Source organism: Rhineura floridana, chromosome 1 (genome assembly GCF_030035675.1).
Source record: "Rhineura floridana isolate rRhiFlo1 chromosome 1, rRhiFlo1.hap2, whole genome shotgun sequence".
Taxonomy (NCBI): domain Eukaryota; kingdom Metazoa; phylum Chordata; class Lepidosauria; order Squamata; family Rhineuridae; genus Rhineura; species Rhineura floridana.
This window is the reverse complement of record NC_084480.1, coordinates 150,519,003-150,540,079: the sequence shown is the minus strand read 5'-3', so window position 1 is coordinate 150,540,079 and position 21,077 is coordinate 150,519,003. Positions and strand designations below refer to the sequence as shown.

General features: G+C 44.2%; 1 protein-coding gene across 2 annotated transcripts in view; it reads left to right on the top strand.

The window, feature by feature from the left end:
* Positions 1-5,622: 5,622 nt before the first annotated feature.
* Positions 5,623-21,077, top strand: part of TRPV6 (transient receptor potential cation channel subfamily V member 6) — a 108,521-nt gene continuing 93,066 nt past the window's right edge. Inside the window, exon 1 of one of the 2 annotated variants that reach the window (XR_009764141.1) lies at positions 5,623-6,259. Coding sequence is in view for 1 of the 2 variants with exons in the window: in XM_061637569.1 (XP_061493553.1) it covers positions 6,132-6,259 (128 nt within the window). In the remaining variant the exon portion in view is untranslated. The remainder of the gene's footprint in view (positions 6,260-21,077) is intronic. The other variant, XM_061637569.1, reaches the window with a different exon arrangement.

Here is a 21,077-nt window from a genome sequence, read left to right as displayed (position 1 = left end):
CCCCATGCAGCACTACCTCACCGGGGGGCTGCAGTTAGTGCAGAATGCTGTGGCACGATTGCTGACAAGAGTGAAACCCTATCAGCACATAGTACCTCTGCTCTGAAATCAGCACTGGTTGCCGATTTGCTACCAGACCAAAGGTAGATAAACCATGTGTGTGTTTTCTCTGTCAATTATTATTCACTGGAATTGGGTTGGCTGTCAAAGTGAGTTTATAGTAGCCCTCAGGGGAGACAGAAAAGAGTAGAGTATCTTCTTACTCTTACTCATTTCTCAGACCTCTTTCTGAAGTGAATGGACAAATCTGTAAAGAAATTTTGAGCAGCCATGTTAAAATGTAGGGGCAGGGCACTCCAGGCAAGGGATTGCCAACCCTACTTGGATATGGATATATTTGCAGAGGATTCCTGGTCAAGCTTTACCAACAACAGAATCCAAGCCATATCTACCGAGAAGTAAGTCCTATTGAGTTCTATGGGGCTTAGTCCCTTAGTGTGTTTAGAATTGGAGCCTTAATCCTGAGTGTTCCCATCTAACATCTCCAAAACACTAGGCTCCTTTCTTCCTACAATGGCCTTCTGGTGAGTGGCCTGGCCTGAGATCACTTAAACCCTTTTTGCCAGAAGCAAGCTGGCTAGATTAAATGTTCCCTACCCAGGTCCCTAAGCAGGTGAGAAGGAATGATTCCATCACAGCTGGACCCTCTTTTAGCTAAGATTTCTATCTTAATTTCTAGTCAGATTTTTTGTTTGAATTGTATGCTCCAAGCAGCTGTGGCACTTAATGTATCATGCTTAGTGATATCACTAGGACCCTCCCCATGATATCACTAGGGCCCACCCCTGAAATCTCAGGGTTTGGGATGCTTCTGACCTAGCTTGACACTAAGCTATACTTTCTTTTTATTTTGCATGCATTGCACTGGAAGGTTTAGGGTTTGATTTCCCGCTTCCCCCAGCCTGGAATGGCTTTTTGCAGTTCTAATATCTTTTCCACAGTGGCTGAATAAGAGACCGCTATACATTGTGACGGTAAATTTCCTTAACCTTAACCAAAATTCGTCATGGCTTAGGAAAGCCTGCAGAGGCAGTCAGTGTGGTGTCCTTTTCCTAGACTCCAACTCCCATCAGCACCATCCAGGATGGCTAATGATCAGGGATGATGGGAGATAAGTCTAACAACATCTGGAGGGTACCATGTTGGCTACCTGTGTCTTAAATGTTACTAATCATAGAAAGCCTGATACATTCTGTTGCCTGCTGTTTTCTTGGTCCTAGTCAGCAAATTCATTTGGAGAATCCCTCAGTAGATTCAAATTCCATCTGGTATCAAGTTGTGATTCTGATTTTTTACTCTCTTATTTGCTATTTAACACCTTGGATGGTTCAGTGCATGCATTAAACCTGTGATCCTGGCAAATAGCACTGCTGGGTGTGGCAATTATCACTAAGAAAAAAAAATCTTCTACTGTGTGAGTGAGAGTTAACCCTCCCCTTTCCTGTGCATTGCAGCTCTGATGACTATCCTTGCTACTCCCAGACCTGGAATTTTACTTTTAAAAAATGGCATGATTGTTAGGGATGGAAGGCTCTGTCAGTGTCAGTTGTCTCAGTTTCTAATTTTTTCCAGTCTTAAATTCAGTTCTCCACATTTCTGCCTCAATTCATGATTAAAAAAAAATTTCATGAAAATTCTTCAGCAGTTTAGTGAGAATTTCTCCTAATAAGCACCTTTTTGTCTGTACTGATTTTCCCTTCTGGAGTTCTTGTATTAAAAGAGAAGGAGATTTTCTCTATGCTATGTATGATTTTATACATCTCTACCATATTCTCCCTTATTTACCTTTTCTCTAAAATCCCCAAAACATTGTAAGCTTTCTATGTAGGGTAGTTGCTGCATACCCCTGATTGTTTTGGTTGCCTTTTTCTGAACCTTGTCCAGCTCTACAATATCTTTCTGACGTGTGGCAACCAGAACAGAACACAGTATTCCAAGTGTGGTATGGTCACACCACAGATTTGTGTATTGGCATGATGATATTGGCAGCTGAATTTTTTTGACTGCTTTCCTAATTATTTTAAACTCTATCAGTGTATGTATGATGGGAGTGAGGTCTGTGCACGTGAGATTGTGCATCAGTTTACACCCTCGTACATTAAAATGCATTTGTTTTGGTGCTGATCCATCCAGTTTTGAGAGTTCCTTTTGGAGCTCTTCACAATCCATTTTTCTTTTGACTACTTGGAATACTTGAGTGTTATACACACAGATCCTGGGAGGGAGGGAGGGAAACCCACTTCTTCCATCCTTTGTTCTGAGAATGGTCCGTTTATTCCCCCTCTCTGCCTCCTATTCTCTAACCAGTTACTGACCCGTAAGAGGACCCATTCTAAGTTACAACTCAAGAGTCTTTGAGGAGCTTTATGAAAAGCTTTCGAAATTCAGGCCCTGAGTTCCACTCCACTGAGTTCAAGGCGCCTACTCCCTACTCCTAAGTGGACACAGGATTGCAAGCAGCAGCGAGGTTGGAGCTTTGAAGATGCACTGGCAGCAGCACAAGGTTGGCTCTGTCAGGGTGTCCTCCATGCAGTCCCAACCTTACCATTGCCCTGCCCTGCCCCAGCACCATCCAGGTAAGCTGTGGTGGTGCCAGTGTCCTGAGAAGCTCCATGGTTCTGCTGCCCCATCTCACCAGCTGCTACGGCCAACCAATTCACCCAGAACAGATGTTATGCTAACCAGCCTGTCATTTTCTGGGTCCTCCCTCTGTTTATTTTCTTTAACAAAATGTATAGACAACTGGAAACATCCAGGTGGTTTACAAAGAGTATACGCTGTGTTAATTTTCAAAACTGCAGGAAGGACACGTCAATTTGTATGAGTTTTTTTTTAACAGGACGTCAAAGTCTCTAGAGAGAGAATGGCAAACTTCAGAGATCCTGCCCCTCAATCTCAATACAAGCTAAGTCCAAACGTCACTGACATTCAAATGATATAATCAGCTCACCCCAGTGCAACCCCTTTATAACACCCCTACCCTGGAAACGGCTGTGGTGGCTTGCAGTGCCAATGACAAGGCCTCAGGCCTCATTAAGAAAGGCTCAGTATTCCATGACATAGTGAATACTGAAATGGCATCATCTAAAGCATCAGATATGTCATTGCCCCAAGGCTTTTTGTGCCTTGGTCATGAGCTCAAACAGCATCCCAGGTGCAAGAAGGGTTGGAGCATATCATTTCCTGGTTGCCTGATCTCCTTGCTAAGTACTTGGGAGCCCTAGGATACTATAATGTCACAGGGGACATTGACATATCAGTATCATGGGTATGATGGGGTCCAAATTTCAGAATGGGTTTGGAAATGACACAAGTTATTTTCTGATTATTTGGGAAATATCTATTAATAGCCACATGATTCCAAACCGAGATGGGTGGTGGCATTGCCCATCACTAGTCTGAACGGCCAACTGCTCTAGACCATCAGAGTACATGATTTAGTATTCAAGAACTCATAAAAAGAGGCTATGTGTTCTCTGAATTGTGGTTTTTGAAGGAAAGCTGAAGACAGGCAATGGGATGGATCTCGACTTAAGTAAGTCATGCATCAGTCCTACTTCAATCAATGGGACAAGTTAGTCATTACTAATTTAAGTCCCATTGGTTTCAGACTAACACAGCCTTTCCCAACTAGTGGGCCACCAGATGTTGTTAGACCACAATTCCCATCTTTCCTGACCATTGGCAATGCTGGCTGAGGCTGATAGGAGTTGTGGTCCAACAACATCTGGTGGCCCACTAGTTGGGAAAGGCTGGACTAACAGCACAATCCTAACCATGTCTACTCACAAGTAAGTCCTATTTAGTTCAGTGGGGCTTAGTCCCAGCTACATGGGGCTAGGATTGCAGACTAAAGGATGACTAACTTAGTCTGGTTTCAACCCAATCATTCCCGCTCCCACTGGAGGGCAGAAATCAGTTTGAAAGGAGGATTGTTATTTAGGGTATGTACTCTTATCCTCCTTCCACCTTTTGTTAAAAATGTTATAAGGGTTGTGTGTGTTTTGTAGCATTTCAAAAACCTATGAAACCTGCCTGATTATAGAGGCAGCTGTAGGACAAAAGAAATGTGTATACACTATAGGAAATGAACCTTGTTTCCAACCATTTTGAGATCTCTCAAAACCTACAGACTATGTGTAAGTCATGCCCACGTTAAGGGCCAAACTCAACATTACATGCAAATAAGTATGTGTAAGACCAAACCTGTATTTGAAATGGGAAAATGGCAGGTGGTGAAAGGGTTACGGTCAGCCTGATTTTTTTTTTTATTCCAGTCACCCCACTGGAAGTAGGTTTTCCTATTTTGAAAAGGGCTTCTGGAGTTAATGTTGCATGCATCTAGTACACATAACACCCAATTTGGCCATAGCACAGAAGGGGAATGTCATTCTCACAGCTCTGTCAGGGCTGATAGCTTTCAATAGCAGAGCAGAAATATTATATTATGATGCCAAAATGGCTTCTAAGCAGTTTATTGTTCAAGAGGTGGCAACACTCGTATGTACAGACATGTATATCTGAAGCAGCCTTGCTCCAAATCAGGCCATTGGTCTAGTAAGTTGAAAGGTATAATCACTGACTTCTTTAAAAAAACCACAGGGATTCTGGGACAGACCGCGAAATGGGAAGATTGCAGCGGGGAGGGGGGATGAGAGATTTTGCCTTTGCTGCAATTGTGCACTTGTTCCTATTTTGTTTTGAAACAAAAGGGGGGCAGCGCGAAATGCCAGGAAAAGCAAAGGAAGAGGCAAACCCTCAAATTGACGCTCATGAATAATCAAATTAAATTCTTGTAAAATGCTAGAAAGCCTACTACAAAATCTCTCAAGAACGTGGTAGGCGAACCTTATTTTTAGTAGTGGCGCCCCCCTGACGAAGGTTGTCCTCAACTGAAAAGCGTTATAGGCTTTTCGGTTTGCATTGATCTGATTTTCATATTGTTTCACAGTCCTATCTAAAAGGCTCAGAAAAGGTCTGATTGTTTTCCTTCTCAGGGTCAGACCTCTCAAATGAAAAAACAAGCAAACAAAGACACTGAAATATATAGGGAAAATACCATACATATAATTTTACAGCATGTTTAACGTTCTGTTTTGAAATCTTTCCTATGCTTGCCCTTCTCCTCCTCTGGTTTCCATTATACAAATGTTTGTATCTATTTTGAATGTTGAAAGTCATGTTGAGTTTCTTTTTGGAAAAAAGCAACATAATAATAATAATAATAATAATAATAAATGTAAGTGGCTGACTTGCTCAAGGTCATGTAATAAGTCCATGCCACTAGTAAGCTTACCACCTGTTTCTGCCAGAGTTCTTGTGCTTTTTATGGGTTCGTGCAGCTTTTGCCAACCGCAGTGACAAACTTTTGGAAACGCAGGGATGAGGGGTACATAAATATATGCCTCTTTAGATAAGATCTACCCAGACATGCACCTATTAAAAGACCTATGAGTGGGGAAAATGGCTAAGTTACAGGGAGCAGTTCAACCAGGGGCTCCTAGATCACGAGGGTTTTTTTAAAAAAGGCAAATATCCGCGGCGGACTTCAGTCTTTCGCCAAGAGATTCACTCAGAGCTGCCATCTCAAGCTGTCTGCAGCCTCAGATTCCGGACGGGGAGGCCTGCGAAGTGCAGGGACGCAACTTGTTCGCAAAGCAAGGGCGCGGAGGAAGTAGCCCTGGCGGTTCCGAGGCAGGCAGCCCCCGGCCTTGCTCTCTTGGCCAGGAAAGGGAGCCCCGCGGTAGGCCCTCGCCGCCCAGCCGACTGCCTCTTTAAATCCCAAGGTACCTGGTGAGGCGCCGGGGCGGATCTTCTGGCCGCCTTTCTCCTCCTCCCGGTCACTCCCCGGCAGGTTGTGCGCTCCTGTTTCTGGGACTCCGCCAGGCACCAGCCTTGCCGAGCGGCCAGATGTTGCAACCGCCACCCCTCGCTCCTGGCTCTGTCCGCCGCCGGCTCCTCCGTCTCCCGCCCAGACCCACCGGAGCAGCCCTCCCGCAGCCGGAGGAGGAGGAGGAGGAGGAGGAAGGGCCCCACCCCTGGGGATGCGCTGCTGAGGCCGCGGCGGAGCGATGGGGATGCTGCTGCCCGGGGATCGCGGCTTTCTCCTGGGGATCTGGGCTGCTCTTCGGCGCAGGCTGCAGGGCGAGAAATCCTGGGCCAGGCGGCTGGATGAAATCAGCCTGTTGCAGCAGAAAAGGTATGTCCTCCTAGGCACGGGCATCGCCTTGGCTTTGGCCCTGGGATAGGTGGTTTCAGTGGGAAAGAAGGTGCCTCTGAGCATAGTCAGAGCGCCTTTCTGTTGCACTTAGTAGCCGGAGGCATCGTGTCCTCCCCGTGGCGTGTGGCTAGTATCTGCTATTGGAGACGGCGATTCAGCAAGGCAATTTGTGTATCTGCTTTTCCTTTTATAATCGGAACACTCGCTGCTTCGGTTCGTTTGCCTTCGGATCCCCTCTCGGGGCTTGTCGTAAGAACAGGTGTCGGGGACCGGCTATTCACCCGGACTAAACTTTCTGGGGATGGGAAGTTTTAGAAGCTTCCCCTGCCGGCAGCAGCAGGAGCGCCTCTGCTCAGGTGCTGTAACTAGATCGCCCAGAGCGAACGCAGCTTCAGCTCTTCACCTGCCGAGATACAGACAGTGCTGTATTCTGTGCCTCCGGTCCCGCAGCACCACTGGGAAAAGAGGGTCCCTCCCCTTCTCCCGTGGGATGCTCAGGAAAGAGGGCACTCAAATGCCAGCAACCCTGGAGATGGGGAGGGGTGTGTTTCTCACCCTTCCTCTTGCCTTCCGAATAGAAGCTAGAAATCCTGGCTGCGTAGGAGCTGTAATGCTTTTGGGTTGTCTTACAGGCCTTCTGGGTTGTTACAAGTTTTGTGATTAAATAACAATTTGGCAGGATTTGACACCTGCGGATTTAGCCAAAGTTTCTTAGTAGCTGAGCCCTGGAACCTGGCTTCCATGCCAGGTGCTCAAGGCTGGCACAGTAATAATTAAAATGCCACTGGGCATGTCCAGGGAGCATATCCCTCACCACTGAGTCATCGCCACCAACAACAGCCTTTTTGCTCATTGGAGATTAGGGGGAAAAGTGCATCTAGGTTAGAGGGCATGACCCAGGCAGGGCTGAACTCTTGGCACTTTTAGAAACTAAGTACAGCTGATTCCCTGCCAACTGGAACATTTTGAGATTCTGTATGATACTCTTTGTTGCCTTCTATAATGCCTGTATTGGGTCAGTAGTGGTTCAGATGTACTGTTAACCTGTGACCAGAAGCCTTATGGAAAGAAATAGTGTTACGCACAAAACATGTCCAGATAGTAGACATCACGCTTGGCAATGGTATGAAAAGTCAGTACTGTGTACAAATGCCTATAATGACCCAAATGATTGACCATCTCGGCTGCTTGGTTTGGGGGTGGCTGATGATGGTGCAGATTGTGGCTTGTGAGGTGGGATGTTATGCTTTGCACTTTATGTGGGGCAAGGAAGAGAATTAGGGCAAAGAGGTGCACAGTGACTTGAGAAGAATACAATAAGCTCTCGCTGCAGGAAGGGCAATTTTGTGTTGATCTTTCTAGGGCAAACCATAATGTGATAGATTTCTACATTGTGGTTTTTTTAAAGGTTTGCTTCTAGATTCTACATTCTAGAAATTATCTAGATTATGGTAGCAGATTATGTAGTTCACCCCTGACAAATTAAGAGAAAATTAGAGGGGAGGTGCTATACCATACCGGGCAACAAGTCCAAAACGGATTCAGAAAGTCGCTCTCATCCTGTGCTATTTCCTCCTAGTCAATACTGACAACTTCAGTCAGCTTCGTCAACAGTGCATGACAGGCTTCAGCTCAGGCTTTTCAGGGCCAGATACTAGAGTTGCCACGTCTCTGGAGTCTCAGATCCTGAGACTGGCTTTCACTATCTCTCTCATCACCTCATGATAATTTTGGAATAAAGCTCAGGCTGAATAAACTTGTCTGATCTTTTTTTACCTTTTCATATTTTTCCTCACTTTTCTTTTCTGTGCTCTAGACTTGTATTTGCACTATATAATGTTAATTTCATTCTAAAACAATGCCAAAACACATGTAGACATGCTCCAACGTGTGTTAGTCACAGATCAAATAATAATTAGAGGTGATACGCACTCCCCTATAGTAGCTTTTTCTTTAATGCTACTATGGTGTACTGTTCCTTTAAGAGAACTATAGGAAATGTTCTTGAGCAAATGTGAACTGGGGCTCAGGTGTTCTGTGAACTGATCTGGGACTTACTACTGAAGCCTAGTAGTTCTGTGAACTGTGAGTAGTTCTGTGAACTGGGGTCTATTACTGGAGCCTAGCAGCTGGGCAAACTGAACTGGGGCCTACTACTAGGGCCAAGTAGTTCTGGTGTCAGCTTGAGACTGTCAAGGTATATGTTGCGCATTGCCATCTCTGAATCATATTCACTAATAGGGAAAAAACCCTTGCAGCTTAAGAATGTACATATAGTCAACAGATATTTCTATAAAACTTTAAAAAGCACGGAGCAGGAGACGTGGCCTCCTCTCTGAGATACTGGGCTGCCTTACAAATTTGTAAAAATGCAAACACAATTTGGGTTGGTCTTTCACAGTCCAATCCACTTCCTGTGTAGCTTGGAAGATCTTGGTAACATGGGCCTCTGAGCATATGATGAGTGATGGCAACATTTCTCTGCTTTTTAATCTGGGAGGTAAGAAATTATTATTATTATTATTATTATTATTATTATTAATTACATCTGCATACCCCCCATAGCCGAAGCTCTCTGGATGGTTTACAACAATTAAAAACATTAAAAACAAATATACAAATATACAAATTTAAAAACAAAAAACAATTTAAAAACACATGCTAAAATGCCTGGGAGAAGAGGAAAGTCTTGACCTGGCACCGAAAAGATAAAAGTGTTGGCGCCAGGCGCACCTCGTCACCAGGATCATTCCATAATTTGGGGGCCACCACTGATAAAGCCCTCTCCCTTTTTGCCAGCCTCCCAGCTTCCCTCAGAGTAGGCACCTGGAGGAGGGCCTTGGATGTTGAGCGTAGCGTACAGGCAGGTTTGTATCGGGAGAGGCGTTCCATCAGGTATTGTGGTCCCAAGCCATGTAAGACTTTATAGGTTAAAACCAGCACTTTGAATCGAGCTCGGAAACATACAGGCAGCCAAAGCAAGCGGGCCAGAATTGGTTTTATATGTTCAAACCGTCTGCTCCGTTACCAATCTGGCTGCTGCATTTTGCACAAGCTGCAGTTTTCAAGCCGTCTTCAAAGGCAGCCACACATAGAGCACATTGCAGTAATCTAATTTGGAGGTTACGAGAGCATGGACAACTGAAGCCAGGTTATCCCTGTCCGGATAGGGGCGTAGCTGGGCCACAAACCAAAGTTGGTAGAAGGCACTCCATGCCACCGAGGCTACCTGAGCCTCAAGTGACAGAGATGGTTCTAGGAGAACCCCCAAGCTATGAACCTGCTCCTTCAGGTAAAGTGCAACCCCATCCAGGACAGGTTGAACATCCACCATCCTGTCAGAAGAACCACCCACTAGCAGCATCTCAGTCTTGTCTGGATTGAGCCTCAGTTTATTAGCCCTCATCCAGTCCATTGTCGCAGCCAGGCACTGGTTCAGCACATTGACAGCCTCACTGAAGAAGATGAAAAGGAGAAATAGAGCTGCGTGTCATCAGCATACTGATGGCAATGCACTCCAAAGCTCCGGATGACCACACCCAATGGTTTCGTGTAGATGTTGAATAGCATGTGGGGGACAGAACTGACCCCTGTGGAACCCCATACTGGAGAATCCAGGGTGCCAAGCAATGCTCCCCAAGCACCACCTTCTGGAGGCGACCTGCCAAGTAGGAGTGGAACCACTGCCATGTAGTCACTCCCACTCCCAACTCAGCCAGGTGTCCCGGAAGGATACCATGGTCGATGTTATCGAAAGCCGCTGATAGATCAAGGAGATTCAATAGAGTCACACTCCCCCTGTCTCTCTCCCGACAGAGGTCATCGTACAGGGCAACCAAGGCTGTTCCCATGCCAAAACCAGGCCTGAAACCTGACTGAAATGGATCCAGATAATCGATCTCATCCAAGAGTGTCTGGAGCTGGCCTGCCACCACTCGTTCAAGGACCTTGCCCAGAAATGGGATCCTGTGCAAGTTTGCTGAGAATGGATTGATCATTTACATGCTTATTGAGTTCAAAGGGATTTATTCCCCTGCAATCATGCTTAGAAGAGGTGAAACTGACTGGGGGGGGGGAGTGTAAGCTGGAGAGGGAGAGGGAGGGTGGGGATAGGAGTATGGGGGAGGGGAGGGCTGGTTTGATCATTTGCATGCCTATTGAGTTCAGTGGGATTTACTCATGTGCAATCATACTTAGGAAAGGTGAAATTGACCTGGGGGGAAGGGGGAGGGAGGAGGGACAGGAAGGAGATTGGGTAGGTGGGTGCTGGAAAGAGGGAAATCCCCTTTCCTTTCCAAAAGGAAAACATTGCTAACAGTATCATTGTTTTTCAGGGTTTCCCCCACCTTTTTATTCTACAGCAGACACATGTAGTGCCTTTGTTGTAGAATCTTGAGCATTACTTTACTTGCATGGGATATTAAGGCAATAGTTCGATAATGACTACTATTATTTATTTATTGGGTGGTTCTTTCACTGTGGATTTCCATGTGAACCAGCCATACGCTATTACGTACTAATATTGGTGGGAGTGGCTTTAATCCTGCAGGACTGGCTTTCCTCCCACCATCCTCCCCTGCCGCATCTTTGTTCTCAGGCAGGTGAGAGTGAATATGTGGGAAGAAAGTTTTATCCATTTTACTTTCAATGACTGAACACAGTCGTCATAACTTTTCTTGGATGCTGCTTCTCAGTGTGCACCTGCGCACTTGCACAGTTGCGGTTTATTTTATTTATTACATTTATATCCCACCCTTCCTCCCAGTAGGAGCCCAGGGCAGCAATGGCAATGGTTACTTGGAGAGCTCCCCCCCCCCAGAAAAACCCCTTCACATTTTTATTGTGGAGGTAGCTACATTCATGCCCTGTCCTTCTCTGTAGCCATTTCTTCAGAGAGAGCAATCCCTACATTAGGTTGCATAGGTGGAAAAAAGATGGGAACCTGAGAAATGGTTGGGTGGAGTGAAATGTCACGCACCCATCAAGAAACCTGTTCCCCAAGGGTCCTTGGCAGGGGGGATCTCCCCCTGCACCAGCCACCACCATTTTATTGATAACAGTGATGCCTCCCTTATCTTGCCTGGGTGGAAAGAAGAGCTGGATCCCTAGAAATAGCTGGGGAGGATAAATATCACCCCAAGCAAGAAAAACCTTGGGATAATAGGGTCCTTGCTGGAGGGGGTGACTTTCCCCGCAGCTGTTTCTATGGAAACCAACCTCTTCTTTCAACCTATACAAAGTAAGTGAGAGAATGATACTTCTGTGCAGCTGTGGGCTTGCACAAATGTGGATCTGAGTTTAAAAAAAAAGTGACCTTTTAGGTACCAATGACTTACTATGTTGTGCAATAAACATGACACAGTCCATGTGACTTAAGATCCTCCCACTTTTTACTGCACTTAACAGTGGTATGTGGCATGGGATGCCATTCTAAACATGGGGAACACTGTATTGTATTCCATACAGTGTGCTGCCCATGGATGTAAGGATGTCCTTGAGGTCATCCCCTGGTACCTGAGAGGTCTCTAGCACCCCCTCCCCATTGACTGCTGCCTTGGTCATGAGGTGGTGAAGGTGACTTCCTTTTTCTCTCTTGTGATGTACATTGACCTGAAGAAGGAAGGTGGGAAAGTAATCCTCTTTTCCACTTCCTTTTTAGCTATCTGTACTTTTCAAGCCTCAGGTTAATTTTACTGGATCTGACTTTTATCCAGATCACTTGGTAAACTCTCTCTCTCTCTCTCTCTCTCTCTCTCTCTCTCTCTCTCTCTGGGAGAGGCTGATCTTGGGCAGGGGGAGATAAGTGACCAGAAGGTGGTGGTGACCAGAGCACTTGCCCAACAATCCAAATGTTCCCACAGACTTTAAAAGTTTGGCAACCCCAGCCATAGACTGTACTCAGGCAGCAGCAATTGCATCTGTGAAAAATGCCAGTATAGCAATGCCTTACAAATGAGAGGGGCTTCAGAGTGGCTTGCACTTAAAGGCTGAAGCTTCAGATGAAACCCTGACACCTCTGGCAACCTTAACAGATTTAATGCCCAGGGGAGAACTTTTCTTACCTGTTAGTAGTGGTAGCTATGATAGCTAGGCCTGGTGTACCAGTGCTGTTTCCTCAGACCTAGTAGGTTCTGCACAGGTATAGGTTGAATCCTGATGTCAATGTGTTTGCTTGTACAAATTCAAACCCTAAATTTACTGAGAGATTGGAACAATTTGAAAGTGGATCCAACAGCATAATTGGTCTGTGAGAGGAGGTGAAACCAATGTATCTTTGTAGGTTGCATCCAGAAGGCAGCTGTCCCATGATGTGCTGAACTCGGAAGCAAGAAGGGGAAAAGACCTCAAGGAGATGGTACTGTATAAGCTAGCCTAAGGTGGTTTATGCTTCAGTCCAGAGCAGAGCTTGGAAAAGTTACTTTTTTAAACTACACCTCCCATCAGCCCCAGCCAGCATTGTCACTGGATTGGGCTGATGGGAGTTGTAGTTCAAAAAAGTAACTTTTCCAAGCTCTGGTCCAGAGATAGCCAATGTGGCACCTTCCAGATGCTGTTGGATGCCAGCTCCCATCAGTTCCAACCAGCATGGCCAAAGGTCAAGGATGATGACAGACTTGTAGTCCAACAACTTCTGGAAGGCACCACTTTGGCTACCTCTACTGCAGTCCTTCTCCTTGATGGTTCTGCCTACACTGAGCATGTTAGACTCTGGCCTATCTTTGGGTGTCAGTCAGATGCACTGAACTGACATACATGACACTTGAAAGATCCTCTGCCTAGAAGAGCTCTTAAAAGAATATTTTTACTGTTATACTGAGTATATACTCTTTTTATACTGAAATGGTAATTTGCTTTTAAAAAAGAACACATTTGCTCTGGGGAAAACATTCTTCTGCAGACCATTCTTCCAGTTTTTTTGTGAGGAAGAGGGTAGATGAAGCATACTGAATGAGAACAAGGAACCAGAGCGTGGTCAACAGCTCAAAGACCTAACTTGCTCACGTTGATATTCCTTCCCATCCTCTCTGTGGAGCTCAAGGTAGCATATGTGGGTCCATGCAAGGCAAGGGAGTTCTGCTGCAGGCCTGCATAATTTGTAACACACAAACACACACTGAACAGTCCACTAGCCACATATTCTGGCCTACTGGGTGCTTGACCACCATCCTCTTCGCCCCCATTTGTTTGTAGTAGGCAGGTAGCAAAGCCGAAAGGATTATTGGGTCCCTGCCTGGTGGCTTGCCATGCATGGCTGGCGCAGCTTGGTGGTTTAAAATGGTTGTGCAGGCTTAGATTATTGGTTTATTTCTTTTGCTTGCCGTTGCCAAAGAACAGCAGCATCTTATGTATCTTTTATCTTGTAATGTGTATGAGAAGTGGTAATTCATAGCTTGCGCTTTAAAGTAAAGGGCTGTATTATAAAAGTATACTGAGAACCAGAACTTGGAAAAGTTACTTTTTAAACTACAACTCCCATCAGCCCCAGCCAACATGGCCACTGGATTGGGCTGATGGGAATTGTAGTTCAAAAAAGTAACTTTTCCAAGCTCTGCTGAGAACTGGTATGGTGTATGGGGGAGGCTATTGCCCTTGGCCTTGGGGAGCTCATTGGTTGGGCTTGGGCAGTCTACCTCATAGTGGTGTTGTAAGCCAGACTCCGGTACCAGAAATAAATTTTGGCTTAGAGACAAGCTACTGAGGGAAGCAGCAATCATGTTGAAGGCTGGGATCCAAGGAAACTGCCTTACACCAAGCCAGACCATTTGGTCCATCTAGATCAGCCTACACTAACTGGTAGCATTTCTCCAGGATTTCAGACCAGGGTGTTGCCCAGTCCTATCTAGAGATGACAGAGACTGAACCTGGGACTTTTTGCATGAAAAGCAGTTGCTATACCACTGAGCTACAGTCTTCCCTGCTGAGATTCCCTCATCTGCACACCTGTTTTGCTCTAAACATCAGAAGCCGCCGCCACCGCCACCAATCGCAAGCACACACAAAAGAACACACTTGCACATGATTGATTGGGGGAGACCCAGTTTAACAAATAGATCTGCCAGCTTTATGGGTAGTTTGGCACTAAATCTTATTGGTAGCGCATCAATTTTCTCTTTAACTTTGTTTCAGGGGATTAAAAACTGCATTCTTAACATTAAGCTGGCCACTGCTGCTTGTGCAATGCTGTGATGCTGGGTTCTTATTATTGGGCAAGGGAGTTGTTTCTTGCATTCCTGTTATTTTCAGCAAAGGGATGGACGTAAGAAAAGTAAGGGAAAGGTAGATGTATCTAATTACCTTTCCTTTTATTACCCTGTCCAGGAACTGCAATCCCCATGTTTCCTAATGAAGTGCTCTCCTTAAGTTTGCATGCCGCTATATCTGGACACAAAATACCTTTCATTAAATAATCATAGGAACATCCTTCAATAATTCATCATGAACCTACAATAGGCTGTGTGCATCAAAGTCATTCTGATTATGGTTTCCAAGCCTGCTGAGGAGCCGGGATCCAGCTTGAATGGACAAGTGACCCACTGCCATTGCTTGGGGTGACACTGGTGGGGTGGGTGTGGGTAGGAAAATGGAGTGAAGCAGTAGGTAGTGTGGGAAATCTGTGCTCCAGCAGCTTCTGTGACATCCCAAGGGATCGTAGGCAATGCTTCTTTGATTGCACGGTGGCTGGTGCGTTGGTTTGGATGACTCTGACAGCAGTATAAAAGCACCAATATTTTATACTATATCATATCAAAACTTGCCTCAGTGTTTCTTTTTTGGGGTGGGGGGTAGGGACACAGTATGCCCAACTGATAACATTTCTTGCTTCACTAATTACATTGGGGCAAATGTTTGTCACTATGTGTACATGCAACGGAGAGCCACAGCCAGTCCCAGCTCCCAGATATATGTCCTGAGCCTGGCTGGGAGTCCAGAGTCTGTGAGTTCAAATCCTTGCTCGTGTCTCCTGAGTGTAAAGGGCCAGCTAAAGATCACCCCCACAGTGAGTGACTCAGGGGTTACATGCCCTGCCACCTGTGCAGCCGTGGGCAAGCTACATACTCCCAAGGAGCCCAGGAAGGGGCTGGCTTGTGCAGCTGTGGTAAGCTGAGCAGGCCCTAGCCAGCTGGGGAGGACTAGCCTCAGAGGGAGGCAATGGTAAACCCCCTCTGAATACCGCTTACCATGAACACCCTATTCATAGTGTAGCCATAAGTCGAGATCGACTTGAAGGCAATCCATTTCCATTTTTATGTTATTGTTTTTACAACTGCATGTAAAATGCTTTTCAGCTTTGCTGTTAAAAAACAAACACAAAAACTGTTGTGTTATCTTGGTGTTGAGTTCCTGGACAGAGCTTGGAAAAGTTACTTTTTTGAACTACAGCTCCCATCAGCCCCAGCCAGCATGGCCACTAGATTGGGCTGATGGGAGTTGTAGTTCAAAAAAGTAACTTTTCTAAGCTCTGTTCCTGGAGCCCTTAGAGGCAGGGCCACAGATGGTTTGATGGTGGAGCAGATAGACACCTTCCACATGCCTGATCTACCCAAGCCACGTGGCACCAGCCAGGGCAATCTTCTGCTCCGGTCTATACAGAAGAATGGGATGTCTTTAGGGGAAAGATACACAACCCCCTTTGTTATATGTTATTGTCAGTGGCGGGGATAATGCTTCTGGCACACCTGTAAAATTTTTACATGGAGAACTATAAGCTGTCGTTTGTTGCATACTTTCTCTCCAACTGAGAAATTGTGAAGCTCTCTAATGTGCCTTTTCCATCTTCCCTAACCGAACCCAAGATTTCTATGCGTGAGAATCATCCTTGACAATCTGTATCTTGCCCTTTCCCTGAGAAATTTAGAGTGGCTCGCATGGAGATCTTCTAGTCGCAACCTTGTGGAGTTGATTAGACTGAGAAACAGTGACTGCCCCCAGTGTCGCCCTGTGACTTTAATAACTGACCAAGAATTTGAACCGAGGACTTTGTGGTCCAAGTCCATCCACTGGCTTACAGTATTAGAAGGATGTCAACAGTAACCCATCCTTCAGCTGACTTTTGAAGCTGCTCTGCTTCATCCCTAAGTTCCTGTAGGGAGAACCTTATTGTTTAATTTGGGATAATGGGGCTAAAGATATAGGCACAGATATGGGTGTATTTACATTGTCAAGATGTTGTCTTTTCCTCTTGGTTATCTTTGGTCATATAATTGAGATGTTGGGCTGGAGAGACAATTTCTGTGATCTTGTTTGGTAGCTCAGATATAACTGCAGTAATAATACTCCTACTCAGGGATATTGAAGAGTTTCACTGACACCCTGGGAGGAGTGTGAGTATCTGTCATTATCTCCACATGATGGATTAAGGAAATTGAAAGGAGAAATGGTAAGGCCAAGAGCACACTTCACAATTCTTATGTATGTTTGTTTGTTTAACTGCAGCCATTAAAAAGCATTCCTTGCTGCTGATTTTTCACAAAGAAATTAAAGTGAAGAATTGCCCAAATACATCTTTAGACATTTTCAAAGCATTTGATTGTGTACATTGGCTTTTTTAAAGCTCAGTAACAAAAACAATGACTTTTGGCAATGAATTTACAACACTTTTGCAAAAGTTTTACTGTCCAACAAAAACCATCAAAATTAGTGGATGAGACTCCCCTTGTATTGATATAGGCAGGGGCACCAAACAAGGTTGTCTGCTGTCACCCCTTTTATTCCTCCTGGCAATAGAACCATTGGCACAACATCTAAGGGAAAATAAAAGCATAAGAGGAGTAAAAATGGGAAATGAAACGCACTTAGTTGACATGTATGCAGATGACACAGCATTGGTCATTACGAACCCATTAGAAGCAGCACCTCATTGAAAATGCATTAGAAACTTTTGCATATGTCCCTGGACTTCAGGTAAATCTTAAAAAATCAAAGGCATTATGTTTCCATGTTCCTCCTATAATTCAGAGGCAATTCTCATCTGTCTTGGGGATACTTTTCTGCCCAAGGCAATTCAGATATTTGGGCATACAAATACATAAAAAATTGAATAGATTGTTCTTGGTAAATTATAAACTCCTATGGTATACCATAAGGGGAGATATGAATCGCTGGACTAAATTAAATCTCCCCCTTTCAGCTCATATAGCTGCAATAAAAATGAATAGTTTACCTAGGTTGACATTTCTTTTCCATGCACTCCCAGTTTATGTAAATGAAAAACAACTTGAAACTTGGCAGAAAGAATTGCATCAATTTATTTTTTGGGGAAAAATCACCCAGGATTAAAAATATTTTTTTTGTAAAGTTAATAAAGGGGGATGGGGTATCCCGCGTATAAAATTTTATTTTGATGCCAATCAGCTCTATCATTTAGTGCAATTGATGATAAATAATAAATCTAAAAAATGGACTCAGCTTGAAAATGTAGAGATACAATGTATCCCATTGGGAATGTGGCTTTTTAGATCAAAAGCACACAAAAAAAATTAATGCAAGTTAACAAAAATCCTTTTACGGATACTTTAATTAAAATTTGGGCTCAATGGTCACAGCAATTCATACCTAATCCTCTTTCTTTATTCCCTCTATTTTTTCATCTGGATTTCTTTAATAAAAAGGTATACTTACTGTGGCAACAATGGCAATAGTAAGGATTATTCTACCTCAGGGACTTTTACCCTAATAAAACCTTAATAAGGGAAAGAAACTTTAGACAAACAGTTGGCAAAACAGGATTCCAGTGGGTTTACTGGAAGCAAATCCAAGATTTCCTTTCCCACCCAAAGATTAAAGCACAAGCAGTGTCAAACCTATTGACTTTTGAAACTATTATAATGGCAACACAGAGAGGAGAAAAATGGATTATCTCCAAGTTATATAATTTGCTTCTGGACACTGGGGCAGACCAGTTAATAGGACTTAAACATCAATGGGAAGGTGACTGGTCCCTGGAACTTGATGGAAGAGAATGAAAACAACTTTGGATCAAATGTCTGGTTCCTACTTCCTCCCATCAAGTTCAGGAAATGATGCTAAAAATAGCTCACTGATGCTATATACCACACCACTACTGATGATGATGATGGTTTCAGTCCTAGCTCACTGATGCTATATACCACACCACTACTGATGATGATGATGGTTTCAGTCCTAGCTCACTGATGCTATATACCACACCACTACTGATGATGATGATGGTTTCAGTCCTAGCTCACTGATGCTATATACCACACCACTACTGATGATGATGATGGTTTCAGTCCTAGCTCACTGATGCTATATACCACACCACTACTGATGATGATGATGGTTTCAGTCCTAGCTCACTGATGCTATATACCACACCACTACTGATGATGATGATGGTTTCAGTCCTAGCTCACTGATGCTATATATCACACCACTACTGATGATGATGATGGTTTCAGTCCTAGCTCACTGATGCTATATATCACACCACTACTGATGATGATGATGGTTTCAGTCCTAGCTCACTGATGCTATATATCACACCACTACTGATGATGATGATGGTTTCAGTCCTAGCTCACTGATGCTATATACCACACCACCACGTTTGCCACGAGTGAATCACGCCTTGTCTCTAGGTGTTGGAGGGGGCCTGACTCAATCGGCACATACCACCATATGTGGTGGACATGTGAAAGAATGCACATTTTCTGGAGCAAGGTTTTTAAAGAAATTAATACAATAACCAAGGAAGACGTCAACCAGACACCACAATGTGCTATTTTGAAATTATTTTTAGACTCAAATAAAGACATGCAGTGTAAAGACTTGATAAGCTATTTGCTTATGGCAGCTCACCTTACAATTGCCAAATACTGGAAAGATTTAAAGGGTGCCTCAATACGGTATTGGTCACAAAGTCTGGTATATAGCACTTATGTAAAAATTGACCTTTAAACTCTGCCAGGCAAGGGTCGTGAGCTGAAGAAAGAAACCTTTCTAGATTCCTGGTATCCCTTTATTCGATATGTAAGCCAAACAGCACATGGATGGGAGCCACCAACACAGTATGCAGCCAGTTGGCATGCCTAAACCAAAAACTTTAACCAAATGTATTTAAATTTAAGCCATTGCAGGGGGGGAGGGGAGGGCTATATATTTTATATTTTCATTTATGTTTTATGTGTGTTTAATAAGTTAAATGTATTTCAGTATTATTGTTGTATTAAAGATATGAACATTTCATAATAATAATAAAAGAACAGGCCAAATAAGGAATGTGTGGCTATGGGGAGTGGAAATTGCCAGATGGCATAGTAAATGAAGTTTGCATTCTGCAGGCATTGATGTATGTCCCTGGCTGTTACTGGAAGTGCCTCCTCCCCCAAATGGAAGTCTCAAGAGCTATTAGAAATCCTGCAGCCTAATGCTGTGTCCCATGCGTGGCTTGGCTTGCTCTTTGTAGGAATGTAAGTCTCTGTTATGAGGCCTTCATGTCTCATAACATGACTTCATGCAGAAATGTTCAATTTCAGGGTTTTTCTAAAAGGAATTGTGTCTTGGAGAGTGGCCCTAAAGTATCCTAACAATTTAGGAGAATACCTCTTCTGCCCCTTCATATGGAGAGACTTATGGATATGTCTCTGTTCCAGACATTTCTAGTAATCAGTAGGCTTTAACCTATGTATGTGGCTATTTTTATCTTTCTAGCTCGACTGGAAGTACATTAATTGGGGGATAATTAATAAGTCATTCATTCATTCATTGGCGATCACTCGTGGCCGAGTAAGATTGTCTTCCAGGGTAAGGTCTTTAACAGTGGGTCCGTAAGTGACTGTGGAGGCCAATTCTGGATCCACACAGCCTCCCACAGTGAGGACATAGGTTTCCAGATGGAAGATGGTCATGATGAGGATTTGCTTGACGTGCCTTCCGCTTAGCTCGTTTGTCCTTTTCACCCTGTACTCGTGTTTCTTCAAAGTCCATAGCACCTTTGATAATGGCCGACCTCCAATTGGGACGCTCATCGGCCAAGGCTTCCCAGTTCTCGATGCTTAAGTTACATTTTTTTAGATTAGCTTTGAGAACATCTTTAAACCTCTTTTGCTGTCCACCGATATTCCGTTTTCCATCCTTAAGTTGGGAGTAAAGTAGCTGCTTTGGAAGACGGTGATCAGGCATTCAAACAACATGGCGGGTCCAGCGAAGTTGATGTTGGACGATCATTGTTTCAACACTGGTAGTCTTTGCTTCTTCCATTACGCTAACATTAGTCCACCTATCTTCCCAAGTAATTTGCAGAATTTTCCGGAGGCAGCGTTGGTGGAATCTTTCAAGAAGTTGGGAGTGGCGTTTATAGATGGTCCATGTTTCACAGGCGTACAGTAAGGTTGGTAGTACAATGGCTTTGTAAATAAGCATTTTGGTCTCTGTGCGAATATCCCAATCCTCGAACACTCTACACTTCATTCGGGAGAATGCGGCACTCGCAGAGGGGTTCACTTTGAGTCTTCTGCTTTGAAGGAGAGGTGTACAAATGTTCCATTTTCATAACACATGGGTGCTTCCTACACCCACCTGCCCACCCCATTGTAATGATGGATGTTACGCTACTTATTGTTAAACAAAAACAAAAAAAACCCTACCCTTTTACCAGAATTAATATGTTTAAGGATTTTTTTTTATTTAGTGATCATGTAGCACTTATAGAGAATAAAGTAAAAGACTGCAATTATTTGGTCTAAGAAAGGAGACAAGAACAAACAGGTCACACAATGTAATAATGGTAGATTATTGTGGAAAGAGCCAAGTGTGGATCCTTAATGTACCATCCACA